At 41.9% G+C, this 23,798-nt stretch overlaps 1 protein-coding gene and 1 long non-coding RNA gene across 6 annotated transcripts in view; one reads left to right on the forward strand and one right to left on the reverse strand.

Annotated features, from left to right (window-relative positions):
- Positions 1-22,380, forward strand: part of LOC128100637 (uncharacterized) — a 53,522-nt gene extending 31,142 nt beyond the window's left edge. Inside the window, exons 5-7 of one of the 5 annotated variants that reach the window (XR_008214855.1) lie at positions 14,925-15,063; positions 21,969-22,038; positions 22,143-22,380. This is a non-coding gene — a long non-coding RNA (uncharacterized LOC128100637). Of the gene's footprint in view, positions 1-14,924; positions 15,064-15,841; positions 15,935-17,738; positions 19,896-21,968 lie in introns of those variants that run through there. The other 4 variants (XR_008214852.1, XR_008214851.1, XR_008214849.1 and 1 more) reach the window with 4 other exon arrangements.
- Actc1 (actin alpha cardiac muscle 1) lies at positions 316-10,776 on the reverse strand. The gene is made up of 7 exons (XM_052723077.1): positions 10,492-10,776; positions 9,719-9,876; positions 8,200-8,524; positions 7,407-7,568; positions 7,084-7,275; positions 6,021-6,202; positions 316-5,507 (listed from the first exon to the last, which is right to left on the reverse strand). Exons 2-7 carry the CDS (start codon positions 9,845-9,847, stop codon positions 5,364-5,366), a joined length of 1,134 nt encoding a protein of 377 aa, XP_052579037.1. The 5' UTR covers positions 9,848-9,876; positions 10,492-10,776; the 3' UTR covers positions 316-5,363.
- Positions 22,381-23,798: the final 1,418 nt, after the last annotated feature.

Consider the following 23,798-nt stretch of genomic DNA (forward strand, 5'->3'; position numbering starts at 1 on the left):
CATGCGAAGACCCTGTGTGATTTGTATTCTAACACCTTCCCAGCACCACCCAGGTCTTCCTCTCACTTCCACTTCCCAGCGAGTGGTCATCTCCTGCTTCTCTGTACACAGTAGATCTTGGAGCATGTTCTCTTTACTGTCAGCTTTTCCCATTCTTTTGGTCTTTCCTAAGAGGCATTTTCTGACCACCTTCTCCAACTAGATGCCTCCTGTGTGTTAGAGTCTCTCACTGAACATTATTCCTTCTCTAGAACTCTGTATGTTTGTATGCTTGGCTATTGGCTGCTCCCCCACAACCCACCCATCCTCAACACACACACACACACACACACACACACACACACACACACACACACACACACATACACTATATCATCGAACTGTAACTCAAATGAGTGCAGTGACCATATCTATTTTATCTCTAGGACCTACTAGGATAAATTCAGTAAGTATATATTGACTAAAGCAAGCAACTGAGTCTTCTGCCTAGGTTTATACCTATTTTTATCCTTCTCTTCAAAGCATTTGTCTGTACACTTACAATAAGACAGTGACTCAGAAACTCCTTATAGATAGAATGTGTTCATGGAGAGAGCATGTTCTTTGGTTTCCAACTGCCATTGTTGGTGAAGAGATCCACTGGGTTGCTAACAGGATGTGTTCAGTCTCAGCTACTAACTAGTAGTGTGACCTAAGTCAAACTGATGCCTCTTTACGTATCAGTTTCCATCAGTTGCATGGGAATAAACTAGACACTGCTTCACTGTATGCCTCAGTCCCCAAGCCTTGCTAGAGACCTCCCTGGACCTTTTGCTAATATCACCTTCAAAAGAAGTTTTTATTTTGCTATCCCAGTAACTGATGAGTTTGTAGAAGGATCTTAATATACCATGCCCAAAATATGGAAGGAGCTTGTATTAGTCTATCAAGACTACCCCAACCAAGTGCCCCAGGTTTGAGTGCTTTCAACAAAAATATTCCCCACAGTTCTGGAGGCTGGAAGCCCAAGATGAAGATGTGTGCATGGATGCTTTCTCTTGCGTTTATTGACTTGCAGATGGTTGCTTGCCTGCTGTGTGCTCATTCTGTGTGCCTCTAGTGTCTCTTCCTCTTCTAATGAGTCCACCAATTCCATACAGTGAGATTCTTAAGGTTATGACCTCATTTAAGCTTAATTACCTCCATAGAAGACCTCTCCCAAACACAGTCACACTAGTGTAAGGATTCACTGCAAGAATGTGGGTTCAAAATTCAGATTTAGTATCCATGAGAGAAGTAAAGAGAATGCTAGGCATGGTGGGTCATACCAGAACTCAAAACACATAGGCAGGAGAGTCACAAGTTCAAGTCCAGCCTGGACTACCTAGAAAACATGTCTCATGTGAGAAATGAATGAATGAATGAATTAATGAATGAATGAATGAACAAAGTCCTGGGAATTTTTACTTAGGCCCTAAAATAGTAAATCAGCCCCAGTGTTCTACATATTCTATTTCCTTCAGTAATTTTTCTTTTCCCTAATTCTATTGTCTTGAATATTTACAAACATATCTACAGTAATACCTGTTTCTCAGTTCATAAAATTTTAAAAAAGTATTTGAAGGTATGAAAAAGTACTAACAATAGTTTTTTCATTATAATCTGAGAAAAATATAAATAATACAAGGTTTCATACTTAGCATTTTAATGAAATACGTTACTGTAAACATATCAATTATTTTACTCACATGAAGGTGGCTTTTGAAAAACATGATTGGTTTAGTGCCTTTCTTAAAGCACAGTTTTTGAAAGATTCATCTGTCCTAGTATCTTACATCAAATTTTCAAGCATAGATGAGAATACCAAAATGCAATGTGAATCTATGTGCTTTCCACTTTGGGTACAAATGTCAGACAATAATTCTTAAAGCTTTTACTTTTAAATAGAAATAATATACATCTTATATCTACTCATAAATAGAAATACAAAGAGATTATATCCCAGTAAATTGTGTAACATTAAACTATTAATACAATATTTAGATATGAAATTTATAATATGTATGCACCCAACCTAAGAGATGAAGGAGTCAAAGAGAGTGTCTACATAATATTCCATATACATGGCTCAAATATGTCTTCTTGTGATGCCTGACTTTCAAAGCAACCCATTTGTGCTACAAGATACTGCTGAGGGGAAAAATCTAAAATAACATTTATATTTTATCTAAAGAAAAGGCCACTGAATCAGATTACTATTTCTGCATTATTGTAGAAGAGACCTTCTTCTTATTCTAAATATAGAACTCCGAGAGAGCTCCTTAAGCACAGAAAACATGATCAGATACAACTTTCTGTCTTCTGACCCTATCGTTGAACCTGGCCTAGAGTCAAGGATCAAGAGATACTTTTAAATTGATGGACATAAAGACACAATGGTGACCTTGAATGGTAATGACAGCAGCAGTCTACTAAAGATATCTGATGAGCCTGAAGTGCTCCAGATTTTGAACCCAGACGTCCTAAAGGGCAGAGAATGATAGAATGGGGATACCCATGATAAACTATGACTAAAGTTAGAAAATATGCTTTTAGAAGCACTGTCACATTAGATATCAGAACATCTGAGTTCTGTCTGAAGTATTTCACAGACAAGCTGGGTAGTACTGTACCAGGTGCTTCATTTCTGCATCTTGATTCTCTCAATAGATGAAGTTTAATTAAGCCCATCAAACACTCTGTGAGCTCCAACAGTTCATGCTCAAGATAATTTGAAAATGAAGAAATTTCAAGATTCTGCAATCAGGTTGAAACCTACTTTTCACAATTAGATTTCCTAAAATTCTCCAGCTCGTGTCAGGCTGCTTTGTCTGGTCCCTTAGCTTCCTTCCCACATCCTCCTGCTAGGACTTCCTCCCTGCTTTTCTTACCTAATCCTAGTTCCTTTTTTTTTTTTTAAGATTTATTCATTTTTTATTTTATGTCCATTGGTATTTTGCTGCATGTATGTCTGTGTGGAGGTGCCAGATCCCCTGGAGCTGGAGTTACAGACAGTTGTGAGGTGCCATGTAGGTGCTGAGATTTAAACCAGGTCCTCTGGAAGAGCAGCCAGTACTCCTAACCACTGAGCCATCTTTTCAATCCCTACCTAATTCTAATTCTTAAAGAGACATGTGTCCATCAGTTGAAGTCCCCAGGTCATACATGTTTGGAGTTTGCATGTAGATGAGTCTTTCAAAGACAGAACAAAACTGATCCCGGTAGATACTTTTCCCAGCATGCTTTATGGTTCCTTAACTTCTTGCTGCCTCTGACCTTCACACCTTCATTTTCATCACCCCAACACCCTAAGATGACAGAGAAATGATGTGGCTGCAAGTCTGTCCTGTAAATCTGTCACCAAGTGGACAAAACTATCTGCCCTTTCTCCTTATTTTGAACATGCTGATATTCAATGTCCTAAATTTGTTCAGGGAAAGTCTTAAAATTTCTGCTTGTGATTCCTTTTCACCTAAGTTTTTTTTTGTGTGCGATCCTAGGCATATTGCTATGTAAGGTAGGTATACAAATCATAATGATAAATCATAAGGGAATTTATTTTAAAATAGTTCTTTGGCATATATATATTTACCATTTGTTAAAGATGAAAGTAACTTTGCATACTGACAAGATGGTTGTACTTACTTATTTTTACATGAAGAATTAAATCTTGCCTGAGTATTCGATACTGTAGAACAAAGATTATCTTCAATATTTTCCTGAAGTGATCTATATTTTGTTTTTTGTAACTATCAGTTCTGTCTGACAATGCCATTTTTCATAAATAAATCATGCAAAATGGCAGAAGGACAATGAGGGCCATCTCAGAAATTGCTGGAAATTCTGTTCTAATCCCAGGTCAAAATTCCTTCCTTTAATAATTTTTAAAAATAAAACTCGTCAGCAATGCAGACTGCAACTTTAAAAAAATCAAACATTTTAACATAATACAGTCCAATGATATAGTAACTTGATGCTTACATGCTCAGGACAGTAGAGAAATATTAAAGTCCATTTTCAGAAATTAAACTGTTATGTTTGGATGAGAATAGGAAACCTTGTGCATACAATGAAAACACTGCATTCATAGCGTACAACAGTCTTGAATTTGAGCTGTTTCAGGCAGTGTTTGTTGGTGTTCCATGGTGCAATGTTGTGCACAATATGAAATACACACGTTGTGTACTCAGAACCAACGTTGCAATGAAGTCATGTGATGAAACATAGGCAATAGCTGTCACAAACATCTTGGATTCATTTTATATTTTATTTGGAATTCATTTGGTCATTGTGTATTCATAAGCCTTATACTGTTGTTGCCCCCCTCTTTTTTTTTACAACTTTCACATAACCTGGGTTCAAGAGACTGAGAGATGGTGGGTATATGCAATAAGACAAAGCAACATCTGGCAAGTAGACCTCCCCATGTCTTCCATAGCCTTCAAAAACACATCTGCAGGCTGGAGTGCTGTCTCAGCAGTTAATATCCTTATTATCTTCTATAGAGGACCCTTCGATTCCCAGCACCCACATGGTGGCTCACAGCCATTGGTAACTCCAGTTCTAGTAGATCTTATGCCCTCTTCTTACCTCTGTGGCCTCCAGGCTTGCACATGGTGCACAGGTATACAGGCAGGCAAAATGCTCAGACACACAAAATAAAATAAATAAAACTAAAACAAGCAAGCAAGGAAACCAACAAAAAACCCCAGACAATTGAGGAATGCAATAAAAGAAGAAGAAAAGCTAATTTAAACTTTGACCCTCTTATTACCAATATGTGTGTTTTCTATTAAGTTATAAAATATGCAAGATGTGCTAAAATAATTTGCAATACCAAATATAGCAACTAATTGTAGATAGTTGTGTTGTCCATTTTCTCTTCTTACTTCAATAGACCTAAACCTAACAACTAAGCCATGGAACTAATCTTTCTTTCTAAGATTCAAAATCTATTCATGATTCTATCCCAAAGGATGAAATCAAAATGTAGTGCTGTAACTCCTGTCTCAATGCCATATGAATTTATCAGGCAAACTTGGCATTGCATTAATATGGTAATGTTCAGGGTACCCAAACAAACACCTTCCCCATTCCAGGCCTAGGGTACCAGACACATTTCCCATCCTGGGACTACTCCCACAAGAAAGAAGGCAGGCTTCTGTAGGTTGCAAGTCCTGGTCTGATTTATTTATAAAGCAATAAATATTTGAAGCACAAACAAACTGCACGTGTGTAAACAAACTGTACAATGACTGATGAGAGATGGAGGAGGGGGGCTCAGAGGATTCCAAGAAGCACAATACCATCATCCTGAATATAAGGGAGACTAAGAGAGAGACAACTTAGAAGCATTTGCGATGAACGATGGATGGGCCTGCTTCATCATACTCTTGCTTGCTGATCCACATTTGTTGGAAGGTGGACAGAGAGGCCAGGATGGAGCCCCCAATCCAGACAGAGTATTTACGCTCAGGGGGAGCAATAATCTGCAGAAAGGAAACAAAACCATTAGTGTGTTCTGAAGTTCCCAACAATGGAGCAGGCAATAGGTTTGGAATACTCACAGAAAATGCATCACAGAATAACTGACAATAAATAATGTGGGAGATGTTATACCACAAGGCAATGTAGCCAATCAGGTTTTGCAAACTTCCCTGTATTTCATCATTTCTCTACTTCTTTGCACTAGACAATAATATGGCAAAAGTCTAAATGCATAAAGGGTAATTCAAAACCTGGGGCCTTTTAAATGTGGAGGTGAGTTTAGTTATTGCCCACCCCCCACTCCCCGTGTTTCAAATATTTACTTATATTCACTATTTAGAAGTAGTCCTAAAGGTTCATATCTTGTGGGAAATGCTAGAAAAAAATCAGGAATAGTGTTAGCACTAAATAGAAAACTTAAAACATAAAAGATAGGAAGCTAAGATACAGGAGAAGGAGACTGGTAAGGAAGTTTGACTTAGAATTCAAAGAGCTGCCTTTGCCCTCCCGCTCACCTTAATCTTCATGGTGCTGGGAGCCAGCGCGGTGATTTCCTTTTGCATACGATCAGCAATACCGGGGTACATGGTGGTGCCTCCAGATAGGACATTGTTGGCATACAGGTCCTTGCGGATATCAATGTCACACTTCATGATGCTATTGTAAGTAGTTTCATGGATGCCAGCAGATTCCATCCCTAGGAACAAGTTCTTTTTAAAGTACTCACAGCACATTCAGGCAAGGATGGAGGGGAGGGGACAGAATTCTGCTGTGTTGGTGAGCTGCCACCGTTCATATCTAAAACATATGCTCCCCCATAACACACTGCTGGGAACAGGTGGGACATAGGTCTCTAAAATGTGCTAATAGATAATTCAGTATAGACTGCCAAGAGATAGACAACTGTGTTCAGTGCTTGTTTGGAGTGAACACATCCTGCAGCTATCGGGAGTGTGGAGATATTTTACAGAAAGAATCACACATGTTTAAGTGAAAATTAACCTATTTTATTTTGTGTTGAGATGAATCTCTGTAGCCCAGGCTAACCTTGAACTGAAGGCAATACTCCTGCCTCAGTTTCTGAGCACTGAGATAGCAGGTGTGAGCTACCACGCCCCTGGCTTATACTTTTAATTTATGGACTAAAATCAGATTCCAGCTTCTTCTGAAAACAAGTGTGTAGGAAAGATATTTGGTGACACCAAGCGTCCAGTTACCATAATGAATAGAGTTGTGGTTGGGTTTAATGGTGCATAACTTAAAGTCTAGTCTATCACTAATGGAACTTATTGGAATACATTGGCTCTCTTGAGTAATCAGGCATGCGCTATCCAGGGACTGATCAGTATCGTCCCCTACTGTGAGGTAAATTTGGTGTAACATTCTCAGTCATTTTCACTAGAGCAGCTAGCCCAGTCTTTTTTTTTACTGAGATATCAGGAGGAAAGACTGAGCAGGGTGAGACACCAGACTTTGATTCAAGAACCCTGCTGTCCTTCCAATTTAAATGGATGTTACTCTGGGAGACTCAAGAATTTCTAGAGAACCTGAACTTCAACATCAGAACCCATCCCTTACCAATGAAAGAGGGCTGGAAGAGTGTCTCTGGACAGCGGAAACGCTCGTTGCCAATGGTGATGACCTGGCCATCAGGCAGTTCATAGCTCTTCTCCAGAGAGGAGGAAGAGGCAGCTGTAGCCATCTCATTCTCAAAGTCCAGGGCAACGTAACACAGCTTTTCCTTAATGTCACGGACAATTTCCCGTTCAGCTGCAGAGATAAAGGACTTCATAGTCAAGCTCTGAAGAAAGTATCAGTTGTGGGGGCGGAGGTGGATCCATCAAGGATACAAAAACCAACAGGCGGATGCTGTGACAGGTAAGGCACACACACAGACTCACCAGTGGTGACAAAGGAGTACCCGCGCTCAGTGAGGATCTTCATGAGGTAGTCGGTGAGATCCCGACCAGCTAGATCCAGACGCATGATGGCGTGGGGTAAGGCATAACCCTCATAGATGGGGACGTTGTGAGTTACACCATCGCCAGAGTCCAGAACAATGCCTGTTAGAAAAGATAGATGAGAATGGGATGAAGCACTGAAGATGTTTCAGCCATAGTAAAACCTGCTTCTGTTAGGTACCAGAAACAAGTCGAGACATTACTCCACATAAAATCAGATCCCCTAGTGCAAAGGATAAAAATGATCCATAATGGATAGATACTAACTCCCAAGGCAGCGCAGCTTGTCTGACTAAATGCTGTAGTAGAAACATTTCCTGAGGACACTTTCAAATGGCTAGCCCTCTTATCAGCCGTTAGCATGTTATGTAAGCATCCAGGCACGTTTTTTTCTTGGGGCCAATCTAACCTAAAATGTGTCTCTCTGTTTTGATTCAGACTCTGTAGGGGAATGTGTGTCCTTGAATATGTCTGCCCAGGGGCTATGAATGCTGCATATCACATATCTTAAATAAGGGTAAGATCTAACTCCATGTTATCAGATCTTATAATAAATAGTCTCTGAAACTAACCTCAGGGAATTATTGTCACCTCTTCCTCTCAGCACAGATACTTTGCTAGAGAGGGTCAGGGAGGAGACCCTTTCCTTTGTCAGGTGAGAATTTGGGTTCGCAGTGAAGTCAGTGAGTTGGGAATATGATTAACTGGTGACTATTCCCTAGTCCAAACAAACCTGTGGTTCTTCCGGAAGCATACAGAGACAGCACTGCTTGGATGGCCACATACATGGCAGGGACATTGAAGGTCTCAAACATGATCTGGGTCATCTTCTCACGGTTGGCCTTGGGGTTCAGTGGGGCTTCAGTGAGCAGGGTCGGGTGCTCCTCAGGGGCCACACGGAGCTCATTGTAGAATGTATGGTGCCAGATCTTCTCCATGTCATCCCAGTTGGTGATAATGCCATGTTCAATGGGGTACTTCAGAGTCAGGATACCTCGCTTGCTCTGAGCTTCATCACCTACATAGGAGTCCTTCTGCCCCATACCCACCATGACACCCTGCAAAAAAGAAGAGAATGAGAACATCATGTTCCCAATGAGACAGGAGTATAGTCCAGGCCTTATTAACGTATATCCAACTCCCAAGGCAACGAATGGCTGTAAAATACTAGAAATGATAACAGTAGAAGTTGGAAGTTAGACATGGTGGTTCATACCTCTAATCCCAGTACTCAAAAGGCTGAAACGGGCCATAACTTTAAGTTCAGCCTGGGCTGTAGAGCAAGTACCAGGCAAGCCTAGGCTCTAGCGTGGGACCTCACCTCCAAGAGTTAAGATACAATCCTAATTTCAATGAATCATTTAGAATAAATGTTGTACTTTATCTCCACATGAGGAAGAGTATCTCTATTAATTAGATTATAACTCTGGAGGGGAGAATGAAGGGATTTCACTGAAGAAACAGAATCTTATCTTGTTTTTGAAATAGCATAATGACTTCATTAAATTCTTCAGCTTATCACTGATGTCACCTAAGAAATAGATGACTATCTTTTAGAACAACTGAATTAATGATGTCATTACAGCTTCTAGTGCCCTTAAGAAAAGATTTTGACACTCATCCAGATCCAGTGTACATGGGCTGACAGACCACTATCACTCAGATGAAAAGTCAAACCACTCAGAGGATCCTGGAGTGCCCTTCACTGGCCAAGCCCGAGGACTCGCAGCTCTGCTCCCTGGCAGCCTATCTGGCCAGGCATGCGACAAACCCAGAGAGCATGACATTTCTTTTAATAAACAAGGTGGCACTTGCTGCTTTGGTCACAGCTGACTTCTAAAAATGCAACACCCAGGATGGAAGTCCATTACAGCTTTGGGGAGTTCTGTATACTGGGCTGTGAACAAGAGATAAGAATGTAGATGGGGTGCTGGTTAATTCCAAGTAGTTACATTACTAGTGGTTAGCCGCATTATCTGAACTAAATTGAACCGACAAAGGGCAGAGGGCAAAGAAAAAAATCCACGTTTCAGAGAAGACACTGCAGTTGAAAATCCACAGGCCCAGAATGAGAAGCCGGTGGCCTTTCCTAGGAGAGAGTTGCACTGGACTTCTTGGTGTGTGCAGGTTGGCAGGGGTTGCTTGAAGTGGCTCGGAGTTATTGCTGGACTGGGAGAATGAAGAAAAGGGTCCAGAGTATGGCCGGGACTACGCTGGATGGGGAGCAGGCTGTGAGGGGCAAAAAGTGTTACCTGGTGGCGTGGGCGACCCACGATGGAAGGGAAGACAGCTCTAGGGGCATCATCACCCGCGAAGCCGGCCTTCACCAGCCCTGAGCCATTGTCGCACACCAAAGCAGTGGTCTCCTCGTCGTCACACATCGTGGCACAGCTTCTGTGGAATCTGTGGGCTAAGGACAGGAAAGGGGCCCACACTCAGTGCCTGCAGAGCCGGCCTTCTCCTTTAGAGAGGAAGGCGGCAGGGCACAGTGGGGTTATTGGAATGTAGAGAGTGGGGAGACAACTGGAATCTCCCTTGTACTCAAGACATAAACAAAAAAAAAAGGATTGGAAGAAGCCGAAAGACTGCCAGTGTGGCTGAGAGAAGGCAGAGGAACCCACCCACACCCCATGGACAAGAAGCTCAAGCTCCACTCCAGTTGCAAGGAGCCATGGCCCTAACCACCCGGGAGTTCCAACTCCTTAGTGGCCAATAGACTGATTCCAGCCCTTTCAGCTCTCCACCTTTTCATCAACAGAAAGCCTATTCTCCCTCCCTATCCATACCCCAGGAGGGGGAAAAAGTTCTAGAGATCAGTGACCCACAAAAGCTCCAGTGGTAAGATGGAGTGAGCTCTTTTTGTGTTGTAGAGGGGATTGATGAGGCCCAAGACAAAACAAGTCAAAAACGACACCAAAAAGTTTGCTTTAAAAAAAAAAAAAAAGTATGGATCCAGGAGAGCACAAAGGCACAGTGCGGACTTAGGTCCTGAAGCGAGCAAGGGCGGAGCAAGGCTGGGACTCACCGTGCGAGGGGCAGCTGGTTTCCGCTGGGCTGGCGGCAGGCACTGGGTGTCAGTCGCCTGGAGCGCGGCTTTATAGCACGCTGATGGACGGGGTCAGTTGGAGCAGCCGGGGGCAGGGGTGGGGGGCCCCTGATCTGCCACCTTGCCTTATTTGGTCGCCTTAGCACCATCTAGGACCGCTGAGGCCATTCTTGGAACCAAGGGCAGGGGAGAGGATCAGCCGGGGGGCTCCCAGACCATGTAAGGAAGGGGAGGGGGCAGCCAGAGCAATGGCCAAATAGGGAGCTAGGGAGGGGCAGGCCGGCAAGGGGTTGGGGGCAGGGGGAGACAAAGTGACTCCAATGAGCCCCTTCCTCCGCGCTAGGGTGGGGGAGCTCCCTGGTTGCTGTGTGGGTTTATTGCTCTTCAGCCCCGCCAGACTAAGGGACCTAAGTCATGCCAGCAGGAAGGCTTGGCAGGCTGCCCTTGGAGAAGGGTCCTGACAGCTGGGCTGGGGCTGCAGGGAGAGACAACAGCTTCTCATCTTCCAGTACTAGGAGACAGAGGAGCAGAGTCTGGGCAGTCTTGTAGGCACAAAGAGCAACTTTTAAGTACCTGGATGCAAAGGGGGCACCTGGGTAGGGCACCTTCTGGCCTCATTTAGCCTGAGCTGGGGCTAAGCTCACCGAAATGGGAAAGCCAAAATTCACCAGTCTTGGACCCACCCCAGGCATGGTCCTGAGCTGGTAGGGAAAGGCTGAGAAGGATTACCTGAGGGTCTGTCCAAGTCCAGCCCTGAGGTTAAGTAACCCTTGTCCACTCTGTAGGGGTTTTGCTCAAACTCAAACTTCGCATTTAGGCAAGAAAGGGGTCCTCTGTTTCCAGAGTAAATGGAGGCACCGATCCCAAAACGTAACGCAGCCACTTGCTAGCAGATAGATGGGCATCTTTAAAAGGGGTGGGGCGGGGGGCTGGGGGCGGGGTGGGGTGGGGTTGGGGGTGGGGTTGGAAGTTCTTTATCCCAAGTAAAGACACATCTTAAAAAACAAATGCTTTTGTGGGGACGATCATAGCCACTTGGGGTATGAGGAGTTACCAACCCTCCTACTCAAAGCGCTGACTGGGGACAAAAACAGCGTCTTCATAATGTGGATGAGTTAAAAATGCAGCGTCCCAGTCCCCACCCCAGAACTGGATTCACTGTACAGCCCATGATTAGCATTTACAGTAAAGTGTGAGAAGAATTGCTACAAATGAGTGTCATCTCCTTCATGGAGAACAGACTTTGAAGGATCTGTGCATTTTTCAGAAAGAAAAAGAAATAGCCTGAAATGAGGAGGGGGGTGTGGGAGACAGAAGGACACAGGTCACTAGCTTGCCCTGGGGTGCCCTGTATTCTTGGTTCTTGACTAGTGCCTGGACTTTTAATGCGTGTGCTTTTCCTTCAGTTCACACCAGTTAAAAATAGTAAACTGGGCACCAGCCTCTCTGTCTAGAGTGGGCTTGGACTGATATGCTGAGGAGGACTGCTGATTAGATACTTCTGGGGCTGGGGAATGCTGGGTCCTCCCCTCAGAGCTTCCCAACCATGTTTGGGATGGTCTGGGGATGAAACCTTCTGGGCAGCTGGACCATGGAGACAGGGGAGAGGCCTGCCGGGCTGAGATCAAGCCCTGCTATACCATCGGCACTTTACAGTGAGAATGTCCATTGACAGGATGCGAAGAGCAGAGAACAGGAGAATCAGAACGAGTGATGGGCTTCAAATCCTGTTTCTATCACTTAACTACATACTGCACATTTGGTCTTAGGCAAGCCAACTAATTCATTGAGACGCCATTCCCACCTTCCCCCCCGCCCCCGAAGGGGCACAATAACTCAGTTCTCACGGGGGTTATCGAGGATTGTCCCAGTAAGAGACAAGCAATATCCAAACTTGAGCCATTACCATTCAATAATGATACTTTTAGAGACAGCAGTAGCTTTCTGTTTTGAAAAATTGGGTCACTGCCATTCATTTCTCGATTCTGCAATGTTCTATCCATATGAGACAAAATTCAGTGATAAATAATACACAGCAAGACTCATCCTCAGTGGCAGTTGTGGAAGTCAGAGAGACTTTCAGTACACGCTGGGAGGAAGAGGTGGTCTCACTCTGTCATTAGAAATGGGGGCAGGGGACTTCTAAAAGGAGTTTCATAGATAGCCTTTTTGAAATACCATTTAAGTTTTTGTTTTATTTTGGTTTTTGGTGTTTTGAGAACAGTTTCATGTAGACCAGGATGGCCCCCAACCGACTGGATAGCAGATGACCTTGAACTCCTGACATTCCAACTTCTACCTCCTATGTGCTGTGATTCCAGGCATGGGCCACCAATCACCTCTGGCTTACTTGTTTCTAGAGTAGAATGGATCTGAACTTCATGAACTTGTATGAGAGAGTTGCTGCTTGACAGTGGCTGATGAGAGATTCCTGTGGTCACTGCATGTGTGCTGAAGTTCTCCAGAACTGGGAACAGTGATATTTCATCTGATACTTTGCAATGCTGTTAGGGCCACTCATTCTAAGACTGTGAGTCCTAATGAAGTATGGGTAAATTTGTTGAGGACCAGTTTGGGGAGGCAATACTCATCCTTAAGACACTTTAAAACTATGTTTTGCAGTCCATTCAACACATTTTAATTTTTAAAAATTACTTATTCATTATTATTAGTGTCTCTGGGTGGCAGGGACAAGTTGGTGCCACAGTATGTGAAGCAGGCTAGAGGACCACTCTGTGGGGTTGGTTCACTCTTTCCACCTTCGCATGGATTCCAGGGATTGATCTCAGGTCTTGTACGGTATACACTTTATCTGCTGAGAATTCTCACCAGGCCTCCATTAGTCCTTTAACACTTGAAGGAAAATGTATTTTCATGTATGTTATATAAAATGTCATATACATTACAATAAAAAAAGGAATACTTTTTCTTAAAGGTTTATAGTGAAAACATTCAAAACCTTTCCTTCTAACTTTTTGAAGTATGCTGTACATTGTCTATATGCTATACATTGTCTACACACAAGGACTTCTTGCTGTCTAACTGTAACTTAGTACTAATGAACCTTTCCTATCCCTGCCTAGAATCTACTCTCTCTAGCCTCTAGTAACTACCGTTTGCTATCAACATCTATGAGATCATCTTCTGCAGATTCCACAGGAGTTAGAACATGGGGGCTTGTCTTTCACTTGTATTTCATGTAATATGAAATGATCTAGATCTAGTTCCATCCATATTGTGAATTTCCTTTTACACACACACACACACACACACACACACACACACACACACACACGATATTTTCTATATTCATCAGTTGCTGGACACTTATTGTTTGCATTTCTTGGCTCTTGTGAATATTATTGTAATAAAGCCACTGCTGTGCAAACATCTCTTTAATATACAGACATTGTTGTCACCGGAAATAGATCCCCTGGGGAGGGGGCACTACATCATATAATAGTTGTAATTGAAAGTTTTTGAGGCACCCAAAACTGTTTCCCTTCATGGCTACACTAACATACATTCTGTCCAACAGTGGGACAGAGTCAGTCCCCTTTCCTCAACATCTTTTGGCTTTTTGATGATAACTCATTCCGAATGGGGTGAATGGATAGCTCATTGTGGTTTTGATTTGCATTTCCCTAATTAGTGACACTGTTTCCCTATTTGCTTATGCCCGCTGGCCATTAGTCATTTATGAATGTTTTCTTCTGAGAAATATCTATTTGAATCTATTGCAATTTCAAATTACTTTTGTTCTATTTATTTATTTGCATTATTTAAATTGGCCATTGAGTTGTTTTTGTTTCTCATATGGATGTTAATCCTTTGGCAGACAGAATTTGCAAATATTTCCTCCCATTCTATATGTCTTTTTTTCTGAGAATTGCTTCATTTGCTGTGCAGATACCTTTTAGTTTATAATCCTACTTGCCTGTTTTTTTCTTTCATTTCCCAGGGTTTTTTTTTTCAGTCTTGTCCTTAAAGATTTATAGCATTAAATATTTACTACTGTATCACTGCTTGTTTCTACATTTTAGAAACACTAAACTCTATTTTACATCTTTTAAAATGTAAGTTAATTAAGTTGGTAAGACTTTTTAGTTTTTCATTTAACACAAATTTTCAGTGATTTATTTAATTTGGAAACTGAGATAAGTGAGTGTATAGTTCAATAGTGTTAAGTACATCCACATTATTATGCTGTCGGTCTTCTAATTTTATGTTCATGATTATTGTAAGTAAGATGATTTTCAAATCCAGGAAGGGCCACTTCCTGAAGTTTGAGAGAGTCCTAGTCCTCAGAGTCTGGGACTCTCACCTGAAGTCACCAAGACGAACAAATGGTGGAGACCCTCAGGGAGGCACCCGAGGGAGCCTGCGTCCTAACCACTTTCTCACGCCTTCAGGTCTCCCAGATTGCTGTTTTTCAAAGGGGGATGTTAGAACTGCCTACGGCTGGGCTGCCTAATAGAAGTCCAAGTTTTGGGATCCCATCCTTGAAGAGGAACGAATCTGCATTTAGTGAGACCTTACCCTATTGCCCAGGTGAGTTTCTCCTCTCCACATTGCCTGACTGTGTCTCCCCAGCCCACAGAGTTTTGCTGGGTGAAGCCCAAACTGTCACTGTTGGCCAGAGTCCTGCTTGGCTGACCTTGAGCATCCCAGTGGAATGGCAAATCCAGGCGAGTCCCCAGGGCCGTGGAAGGCCAGCAAGGTCCTTCCCAGCACAATAGGCCATGAGGGTGACGTGCAGAGCAAGCTAAAGGGACAGAAGGTGGGACTGTTCCCTGTGTCCTTGCCTGGGGGAAGCCTGTTTCATCCACCATCTGCTGGGATCTGAAAGGGAGCAGCCCGGCCTCCTCCCCTGCACTGGGGGATTAGCAGTCACTTATCTCAGCTGTTCCTCCATTTGGAGGTGTTGTAGTATTTACAGAGAAGACAGAAACAGACCAAGCCACACTTAATTCCTCCCCACAAGCTGCTCTACCCCTCCAGTCCCTCCCGCATTCCATGTGCCTTTGAGGAGCCTGGGAGAGGCTCTCTCTCCAGACCACAGCAGGGTAAGGGGGCCAGCCTTCCTAAATATTTTTATTTTATCTCCTTACACATTTGTTCATCCTCATGCCCTCTGGCAGGGGCTCAGTTTCAATTTTCATTAAAAAAAGAAAGTGATGTGACTGGGAGAGATGTAGTCGCCCACACATCCTGGTGCTCAGGCATGGCTAATCTTTACGGCTTACTGCTTGTTTTTTACGCAAGCATCAAAGAGATTAACCTATCTAGGAGGGTATTTTGACCCCCAAATCGATTCTGTTCTTGGCAGATTCCAAGATTCCAGAAGGAATCCCTGCTTTCTGACATAATAAGACCATTTAAAAAGATTCAGAAAGGCAGACACGACCAGGAGGAAGGGGAGGTAGGTACTGATGGAAATTCTGCTAGATTCCGGAGTCACATGGACTTAATTATCGAAGGATGCATTTTCATTGGCTTACACCATGGTAGAAGGCAGGGAAATCAGAAAGGAGTTCTGCATAGCCTTTTTAATTCCTTAAAAGGAGTGTGTCCTTCAAGCATCAAGTGCTCACTCTTGTAGGTTCCTTCTTGGAAGGTGTCCTTCTTAGCTCAGATTTGGCTTGCTCCACGTATTAGCAAGTAAATCTATTTATGGAGTCTTGGGTTTTTCAAGTGTTACCTGAAGCAGGCCTACTTTTCTTGGATAGACCAGACATGGCAATGTCCAAGCCTTTAAGCTTCACTGACTGTCTGCTTACAGAAGCTGTCATAGCCATGTATAGTGGGTGAGTTTCCATTCATCTGCATGATGTGAAACTCCTCTCTGTTCCCTGTCAAAGAAGAGACACACATCAAACAAAAGAGAGTGGTACACCAATAAAGCAAATCATGGTTGTTTATTGAGCACTTCTTAGGGACTAACTCTGTTTTGAGACTTTCTTCTGTGTGTGGTCAACTGGGTTAAGTTGTAGATGAAGTTCAACAGACTGCCAGCTGCAGGGCTCATTCCTCAGGCCTGTTTTTCCTTCCTTCCTTCCTTCCTTCCTTCCTTCCTCCCTCCCTCCCTCCCTCCCTCCCTCCCTCCTTCCCTCCCTCCCTCCCTTCCTTCCTTCCTTCAATAGAGAACTTCTTTTTCTATTTTGAGGAAATATTTTTTTAATTAAAATTTTCTATTAAAGTCATTGTGTGTGTGGCATCTGCACATGAGTGCCAACTATGGTATAAATGTAGAAGTCAGGGACAATTTGTGGGTGTCAGTTCCCTCATTGCATCATCTGGATTCTGGGGATCAAAGTCAAGTTGTAAGGCTTGGTGGCAAGCACTCTCCCCATTAATTCAGCTTGATGGCACATAGACCTGCTTTTTTTAAAAAAAAAATATGATATCACTAGTGTATATTGAGGGACTGAGTAAGAAATAGGTCATTCGCTCTGTTGTAAAGACATTGTTATGATGACCACCTCAGGGACATGATCTTCTCTGCAAACTACTTAGGAGAGTTTCCTGTTCAATTTTAATACTAAGACTCATAGCACTCAGCAAACAAACAAGCTTGTTTTGAATCTGTGGTTCCTGAAACAACATATGTGGTCCAGCTGTTAACACAAAGCAAGATGGCTGTGGTCTGCTGCACAAAACCACCTCTGATGTTCCGTTTTCTTTCTCTTCCACTTTTTACTTTACTGTATTTTCGTCTATCTTTGGAAGCTACTAGAGATCTTTGTGTGGGACAAAAAGAAGGAATAGATGGGAGAGAAAGGAATGACTTTACGGATATGATGACGAGAATACTTGAAATTGGAAATAGGCTGTTCATTTCACAAGTCATCACTACTCCGATTATGAGTTACAAATGCATACAATCCTCTTCCGTCACAATGAAAGTATATATAACTTAATAAAAAAGACTCACTGCCCATATACCATGATATGTTTTCTTTTCCTCTTTTAACATTCAATTGCACAAAATAATGGGTTTTGTTGTGACATTTTCATACATGGTTGGTTTTCCTCTTGATATGGTAAGTATAAAACTGCTGATCTAAATTAACCTTCCTCCCATTATAGAAATATTTGCTTATTGCAGTGGATTAGGAAACATTAAAAAGTACAAAATAAAATGATGCTTCTGGGAGAACTTCCCTAGAATGAAACTAAGTGTGACATAAAGGCCATTTGGCCTTGCCTTTTGTATCTCCTTACAGCTGCTGGGCTTAAGAAAGACAAGCAATCTCCTAGCCTAGTAGTTTGGAGAATGCCCACTTGTTCTTCAAAGAGAGATGTGCAATGCCAGGAATTTGCATGAAAAGCATTTCTTGCTCCTGCCATTACAATCTAAATGATCTCTAGCTAACAGCTGAAACCAAAGAATGCTGAAGTGGGAGCAGCGTCTGACTTTGGGATTATCTTATTCACATCTCCTTTATATATTTTAGTTCAGCTGTTGAACTCTCTCAAAATGGCAGTCTGAAAACAATGAACTATTACAGATGAAACTAAGCTATATGTGTATACTTCCTAAGGCTTTGTCTTCCTATGAGGAATCAGAAAGCTGCTATTTTACAGCTATTGGGGATCTGTGTTTCTAAACTCTTGGTTACGAATTTAAATAACATTTATTTTTATTTCTCTCTCTTTTTTTGAACCTTACAGATCCTTTCATATATATTATATTTTTGTTGTTGTTTGTTTGTTTGTTTCAAGACAAGGTCTCACTACGCAGTTCTTGCTAGCCTGGAACTCACTATGTAAACCAGGCTGACTTTGAATTCCCAGGGATCTGCCTGCTTCTGTCTCCTAGGTGCCGGGATCAAAGGTGTGCCACTATGCCCAGGACTTTTACTTATATATTATGGCTTCTGGTTTTATGGTTTCTATGGGATTCCTGATTGGGCAAGCAAGTGGGTCTCTGATCTGTCTGTAAATTAACCCTTATTCTGACTAAATGTGAAAAGTCAACATTTAGATCTGCCTGCTCTCTCTCTCTCTCTCTCTCTCTCTCTCTCTCTCATGGAACATTCATATGTAAACATGAAAGAATCAGTTGTGGTGAAACGGTTGTTGGTTCTGATTCCTATATTCCATCATGATGTGACAAGGGAAACCCAAGTACTCAAAACACATGATTCAGCCACAGTCATGGAGAAAAGTTCCAAAACACCTTAAGAGTGGCCTTGAATGAACAGATGTTTCTTTCCAGAGATATCTGTTTATTAGGAGAGTCTGAATAATATTTTACAATCACCAGCCTGAGCCTGAATTAAATACAACATCATGTGGCATGCTAGGAAAGTAAAGCACCCTATGGTCAGAGCATGTGCTGTTTCTAAGAAAGTATTTTTTACCCTCCTGGTCACTCTGAATATTATTTAAATTCTCAACATCAACTATGAAGATGTCTAAATCTCAGCAGCGAGATTTAAATAAATGTTTTGAAGTGTTTTCTCTGGTGGACTCAAGGATCAATAAAATTCGATGTCCCACGTCTTTCATTTTTGTCAAATACTTTAGCAAAATGTTTCAAATGAATAGACTTTATTTTTTTACATCTATTTGGTGTGTGTGTGTATTCATGTGCTGCTGTTCATGTGTGGTGATCAAAGGATAAGTTGCACAAGTTAGCTGTCTGTCTCCTTCGACCACATGGGTTCTAGGGATCCAACTCAGGTTGTGAGGCTTGGCAGCAAATGTCTTTACCCAGAGTCATGTTGCCTGGCTAAAAGATGAATAAATACTTTCATTTTAAAGAACATTCTCAGTACACTCAAAATACTGAAGTTTATTGTGCAAATGTAAATATATGAACAAGAGTAAAAATCCAATTCTGTGGCTAAGTGATGCCCCTTTGAAATCCAGATGCGGTTTATGCAGTCTATTGATTTGATTGATTCTCACCACATGGCATGTCTAGACACAGTATTGCACCAGCTACTGAGGGGGTGCTAGAATGGATGAGACAGAGCATGAGCACAATTAAAATGTTTCACACAGATAGTATTTAACACAAGTGTGTGCCACATGTATAAAAGTAGAATTAAGACAAGGGTAGAAGGCTGGAAGATGGAAGAGAGTCTTTCTCATTAGAGCACTTGGGAAGCCTTCAAAGTCTATGCAATTTGAATTATGCCTCTAAGGGCTGGTTGAGTAACAGGTCCTTCCCAATACTAACCCACATCAATTTGATATAATTTTCCATGTATGTTAGAGGAAAGGACAAGAGTGCTAATGACCAGAAGCTTCAAAGACAAAACACTAGAAGAAAGAATTACTGAGTAAGCTTTATCATGTTATACTATGTTTATGAAAACATTTTCTATCATAATCATTTTTTTATTTAAAGAACACTAGTTTCTGCTGTGGGATGTTCTGTATGGCAAATGTGTTGCTAATTAGTCAATAAATAAAACACTGATTGGCCGTTGGCTAGGCAGGAAGTGTAGGCGGGGCAAGGAGGAGAATAAAGCTGGGAAGTGGAAGGCTGAGTCAGAGAGACACTGCCAGCCGCCATTAGGACAAGGAAGATGTAAAGTACCGGTAAGCCACAAGCCACGTGGCAAGGTATAGATTAATAGAAATGGATTAATTTAAGCTGTAAGAACAGTTAGCAAGAAGCCTGCCACGGCCATACAGTTTGTAACCAATATAAGTCTCTGTGTTTACTTGATCGGGTTTGAGCGGCTTGGGACTGGCGGGTGAGAGAGATTTGCCCTGACTGTGGGCCAGGCAGGAAAACTCTAGCAACAAAGGAAAACTCTACCTACAAGTTTCTATAATCAAACCCCCAAGATAAGACCTTACATATTCAGTACAGTGCATTACTCATGTACAAATGGAAAAAATTAAGTTTAACATTTCAAGACCAAGGTAGCTGTTAATTTATCTACAATGTCAACTCAACATGATAAACTGGAGTAGTTGTATCCAAAGTTGACAACACAGCTAAAGTTTCCAAAAATTCAAATTATATATGTATACACACATATTTATATGAAAAACAATAATATCAGTGTGTTATGCAGCATCATTGCAGCAACAGCTTCCCAAAAGTCTGTGGTCATCTGAACAAAACCGTAGAGACATCCACTGCATTTTAGGTTTGTTTTTTTTTTTTTTTAAGCCCAGAAAACAGCACAGTTGGTACTGCTGTGGTACCAGGCACCATTTTTTTTTTTTTTTTTTTTTTTTTTTTTTTTTTTTACGATTTGTAATGTTCATTCTTTTTTTTTTTTTTTTTTTGGGTAAGGTATAATCTTTATTTGTACTGAAGATAATATTGAACATTGGAATTATTAATCAATCACATTGGATTTACAAAATGCTCTGAGTTTAACTGTGGAATTCATTGGCATTGAATCTATCACGTTTTACTTTTTTTTTTTTTTTTTTTTTTTTCCCCTTTTGATTGTTCCAAAAGGGACGTCCGGAGCAAGATGGGCGGCACCATTTTTTTTTAAAAAACTCACTTTAAAGGGCTGGAGAGATTGCTCAGTGGTTAGGAGCACTGGCTGCACTTCCAGAAGACCCGGGTTCAATTCCCAGCAACCATATGTCAGTTCACAACAGTCAGTAACTCCAGTTCCAGGGGATCCAACACCTTCACACAGACACACACAGGCAAAACACCAATGCACATAAAAATAAAAATAGCTTTCAATCATCATCTGGAAAGGAAATGTTCTCAGGTGTGTACAGTGTGCCCACAACTATGTTTATATACATAGATGTATAGTATTGCCCTGTATCTATATTGGAGGACACAATTAAAAAGCACCATTTGAGATCTGATTCCACATCTCCAGCAGAGGGCCCACAAGATGATGTGACAGCTCAGTAAGGAGATGTACTTAGGTAGGACCTTTCACGAGTAGTGTGGTACTGTGATCACTTTTTTAATGGACACTGGCTAAAATCTGTTATTTTTTTTAATCCCTTAAAACAAAAGTCTGAGACCACTAGGCTCATACAAAGACCTTCAAGTGAAGGCGAACAAGACTCAGCTCTGCTGGCTATTAACTAAATCTGCCCCCATTGACTCATGACAGCTCAAGGAAGGAAGTGGGTGTCAAGTACTGCTGCAGAGTTTTAGACCAGAGTCAAAATATAGCATCATGAACAAAGCAGAAGTGTGTATGTTACTGTGTCTTAAAGTGATTTGCTTTTTCAACAGACACCAGTTGACCTGTGAGACCACATCCCATTCTCTGAGACAACAGCACTGAGGTTCCATGTAGAGTTCAACCTAAGTGCTATTGATAGCTACAAATAGCCCTCACAAATGGAAAGTGTGTGTGTGTGTGTGTGTGTGTGTGTGTGTGTGTGTGTGTGTGTGGTGTTTTAGATAAATTTTTCATAAATTTAATAGCCAAACTAAACCTGACAGAAAGTTCTTCCCCACTAACCTGAGTCATCTGTTGTGGCTGACTGAAATTTTCCAGGGAGACTGCAGTGCCTTTAGTCCATAGAAACCTTTGCTGGTGGCTGCCTCTAAACTCCAACACACATGAGGTTGGTATGGAGGGAGAAGGAAAAAATTATTGTATTTTTCATTTTATACTTAGGCATCATTTGAATATATTTGCAACAGCGTGTTTTCGTTTTGTGAACTTAAGAAAGGAAAGCAGTCCGACTTGGGCTCCTCTTGCCGGATGTCAGACGTTATTTTCATCTTGTTCACCCAATGCAAAGCCTGCACAATAACCGCCATGTACTTGAAGAAGCACATCGCAACTCTGAGTGTGGATTCGGGTCTTTCCCACCAGTGTGGTTATTTTTAAACCTGTCTTCAACTTTCCTCTGTAATCTAACTCCGCTTCAGTTCTTCATGTGCAATAAAATGTCTTCTAGTCAAATTGCTTGAATGTTGTATTTCTGGTCAAGGGAAAACTACATCAGTTGGAGGATCAAGCCCATCTAGACACTCCCACACAAAACTGCAGAGGTGGTTACATTTCTGGTGCTGCTTCAGAAATTCGTTCCAGAATGTTCTGGTTTAGAAAAGTGACTCTTGTGATGTGCCACAGTGTAGGTGACAGATTTAGATATTGGGCTGAACTTGGATGTGTAGGCAACTTTCTCTGTCCTACCAGCCAGCTCCCAAATAATCACACAGAGATTTATTATTAATTATAAATGCTTGGCCAATAGCTCAGCCTTGTTACTAACTAGCTCTTACAACTTAAACAACCCATATTTCCTATCTGTGTCTGGCTGGCCACTCAGTCCTTCTTCATCCCCACACTCTCTTTTTGTCCACAACTTCTGCCTAACCTCCACCTGCTTAGCTATTAGCCATTTTCCCTTTTATTAAACCAATAAGAGCAACAAATATTCACAGTGGACAAAAAGATTGTTCCATAGCAAAGATTATTCTACCTGAAACATGATTTATATGAATTATTTGTTGATATTAACAGGGTACCTGTTATCTAGATGTTTCTCTTTAGGGTTGAGTATAGATCAAAGGTCTGGTTCTAGCACAGACAGAGCATCCTAGTCCTCCCAGGGCCCTGTCTCACAGTTGTTGCTAGAGTTTTCCTGCCTGGCCCACAGTCAGGACAAATCTCTATCTCCTGCCAGTCCCACAGCCACTCAGACCCGACCAAGTAAACACAGAGACTTACATTGCTTACAAACTGTATGGCCGTGGCAGGCTTCTTGCTAACTGTTCTTACAGCTTAAATTAATCCATTTCCATTAATCTATACCTTGCCACATGGCTCGTGGCTTACCGGCATCTTTACATGCGGCTTGTCATCATGGCGGCTGGCAGTGTCTCTCCTCCCAGCTTCCTGTTCTCTCAATTCTCCTCTCTGTTAGTCCCACCTATACTTCCTGCCTGGCCACTGACCAATCAGTGATTTATTCATTGACCAATCAGCAACACATTTGACATACACACCATCCCACAGCACACAGTGGTGGACACCAGTGAACAAACATAGGGAGGAATGAAGAAGGTGGACTGTGTAGGAACTTTGGGACTTAGGGAACAACACACCAGTGAGTTCTGGGGTTGCCTCACACATTCTGAACTAACAACAGGTATAGACAAAATCAGCTTTAAGAGAAGTCTGTTCTCCTGATTAAAAAAAGACCAAGAACAGGGTGACCTAATAGTGGAAAGCCATTTGGCAAAGGAATGGGAAAACTATGTGCCCCAACCATTGCTTCAGTCGGTATGGGTGTGGGCTACTCTCATTCCCTATCTGAAGCAATTAGGTTTTGGTGCTTAGAAATATCTCTGCCTGACCCCGTGGCAGGGGTAT

Source organism: Peromyscus californicus, unplaced genomic scaffold, assembly GCF_007827085.1.
Source record: "Peromyscus californicus insignis strain IS unplaced genomic scaffold, ASM782708v3 Scaffold_7__1_contigs__length_154581171, whole genome shotgun sequence".
Lineage (NCBI taxonomy): Eukaryota > Metazoa > Chordata > Mammalia > Rodentia > Cricetidae > Peromyscus > Peromyscus californicus.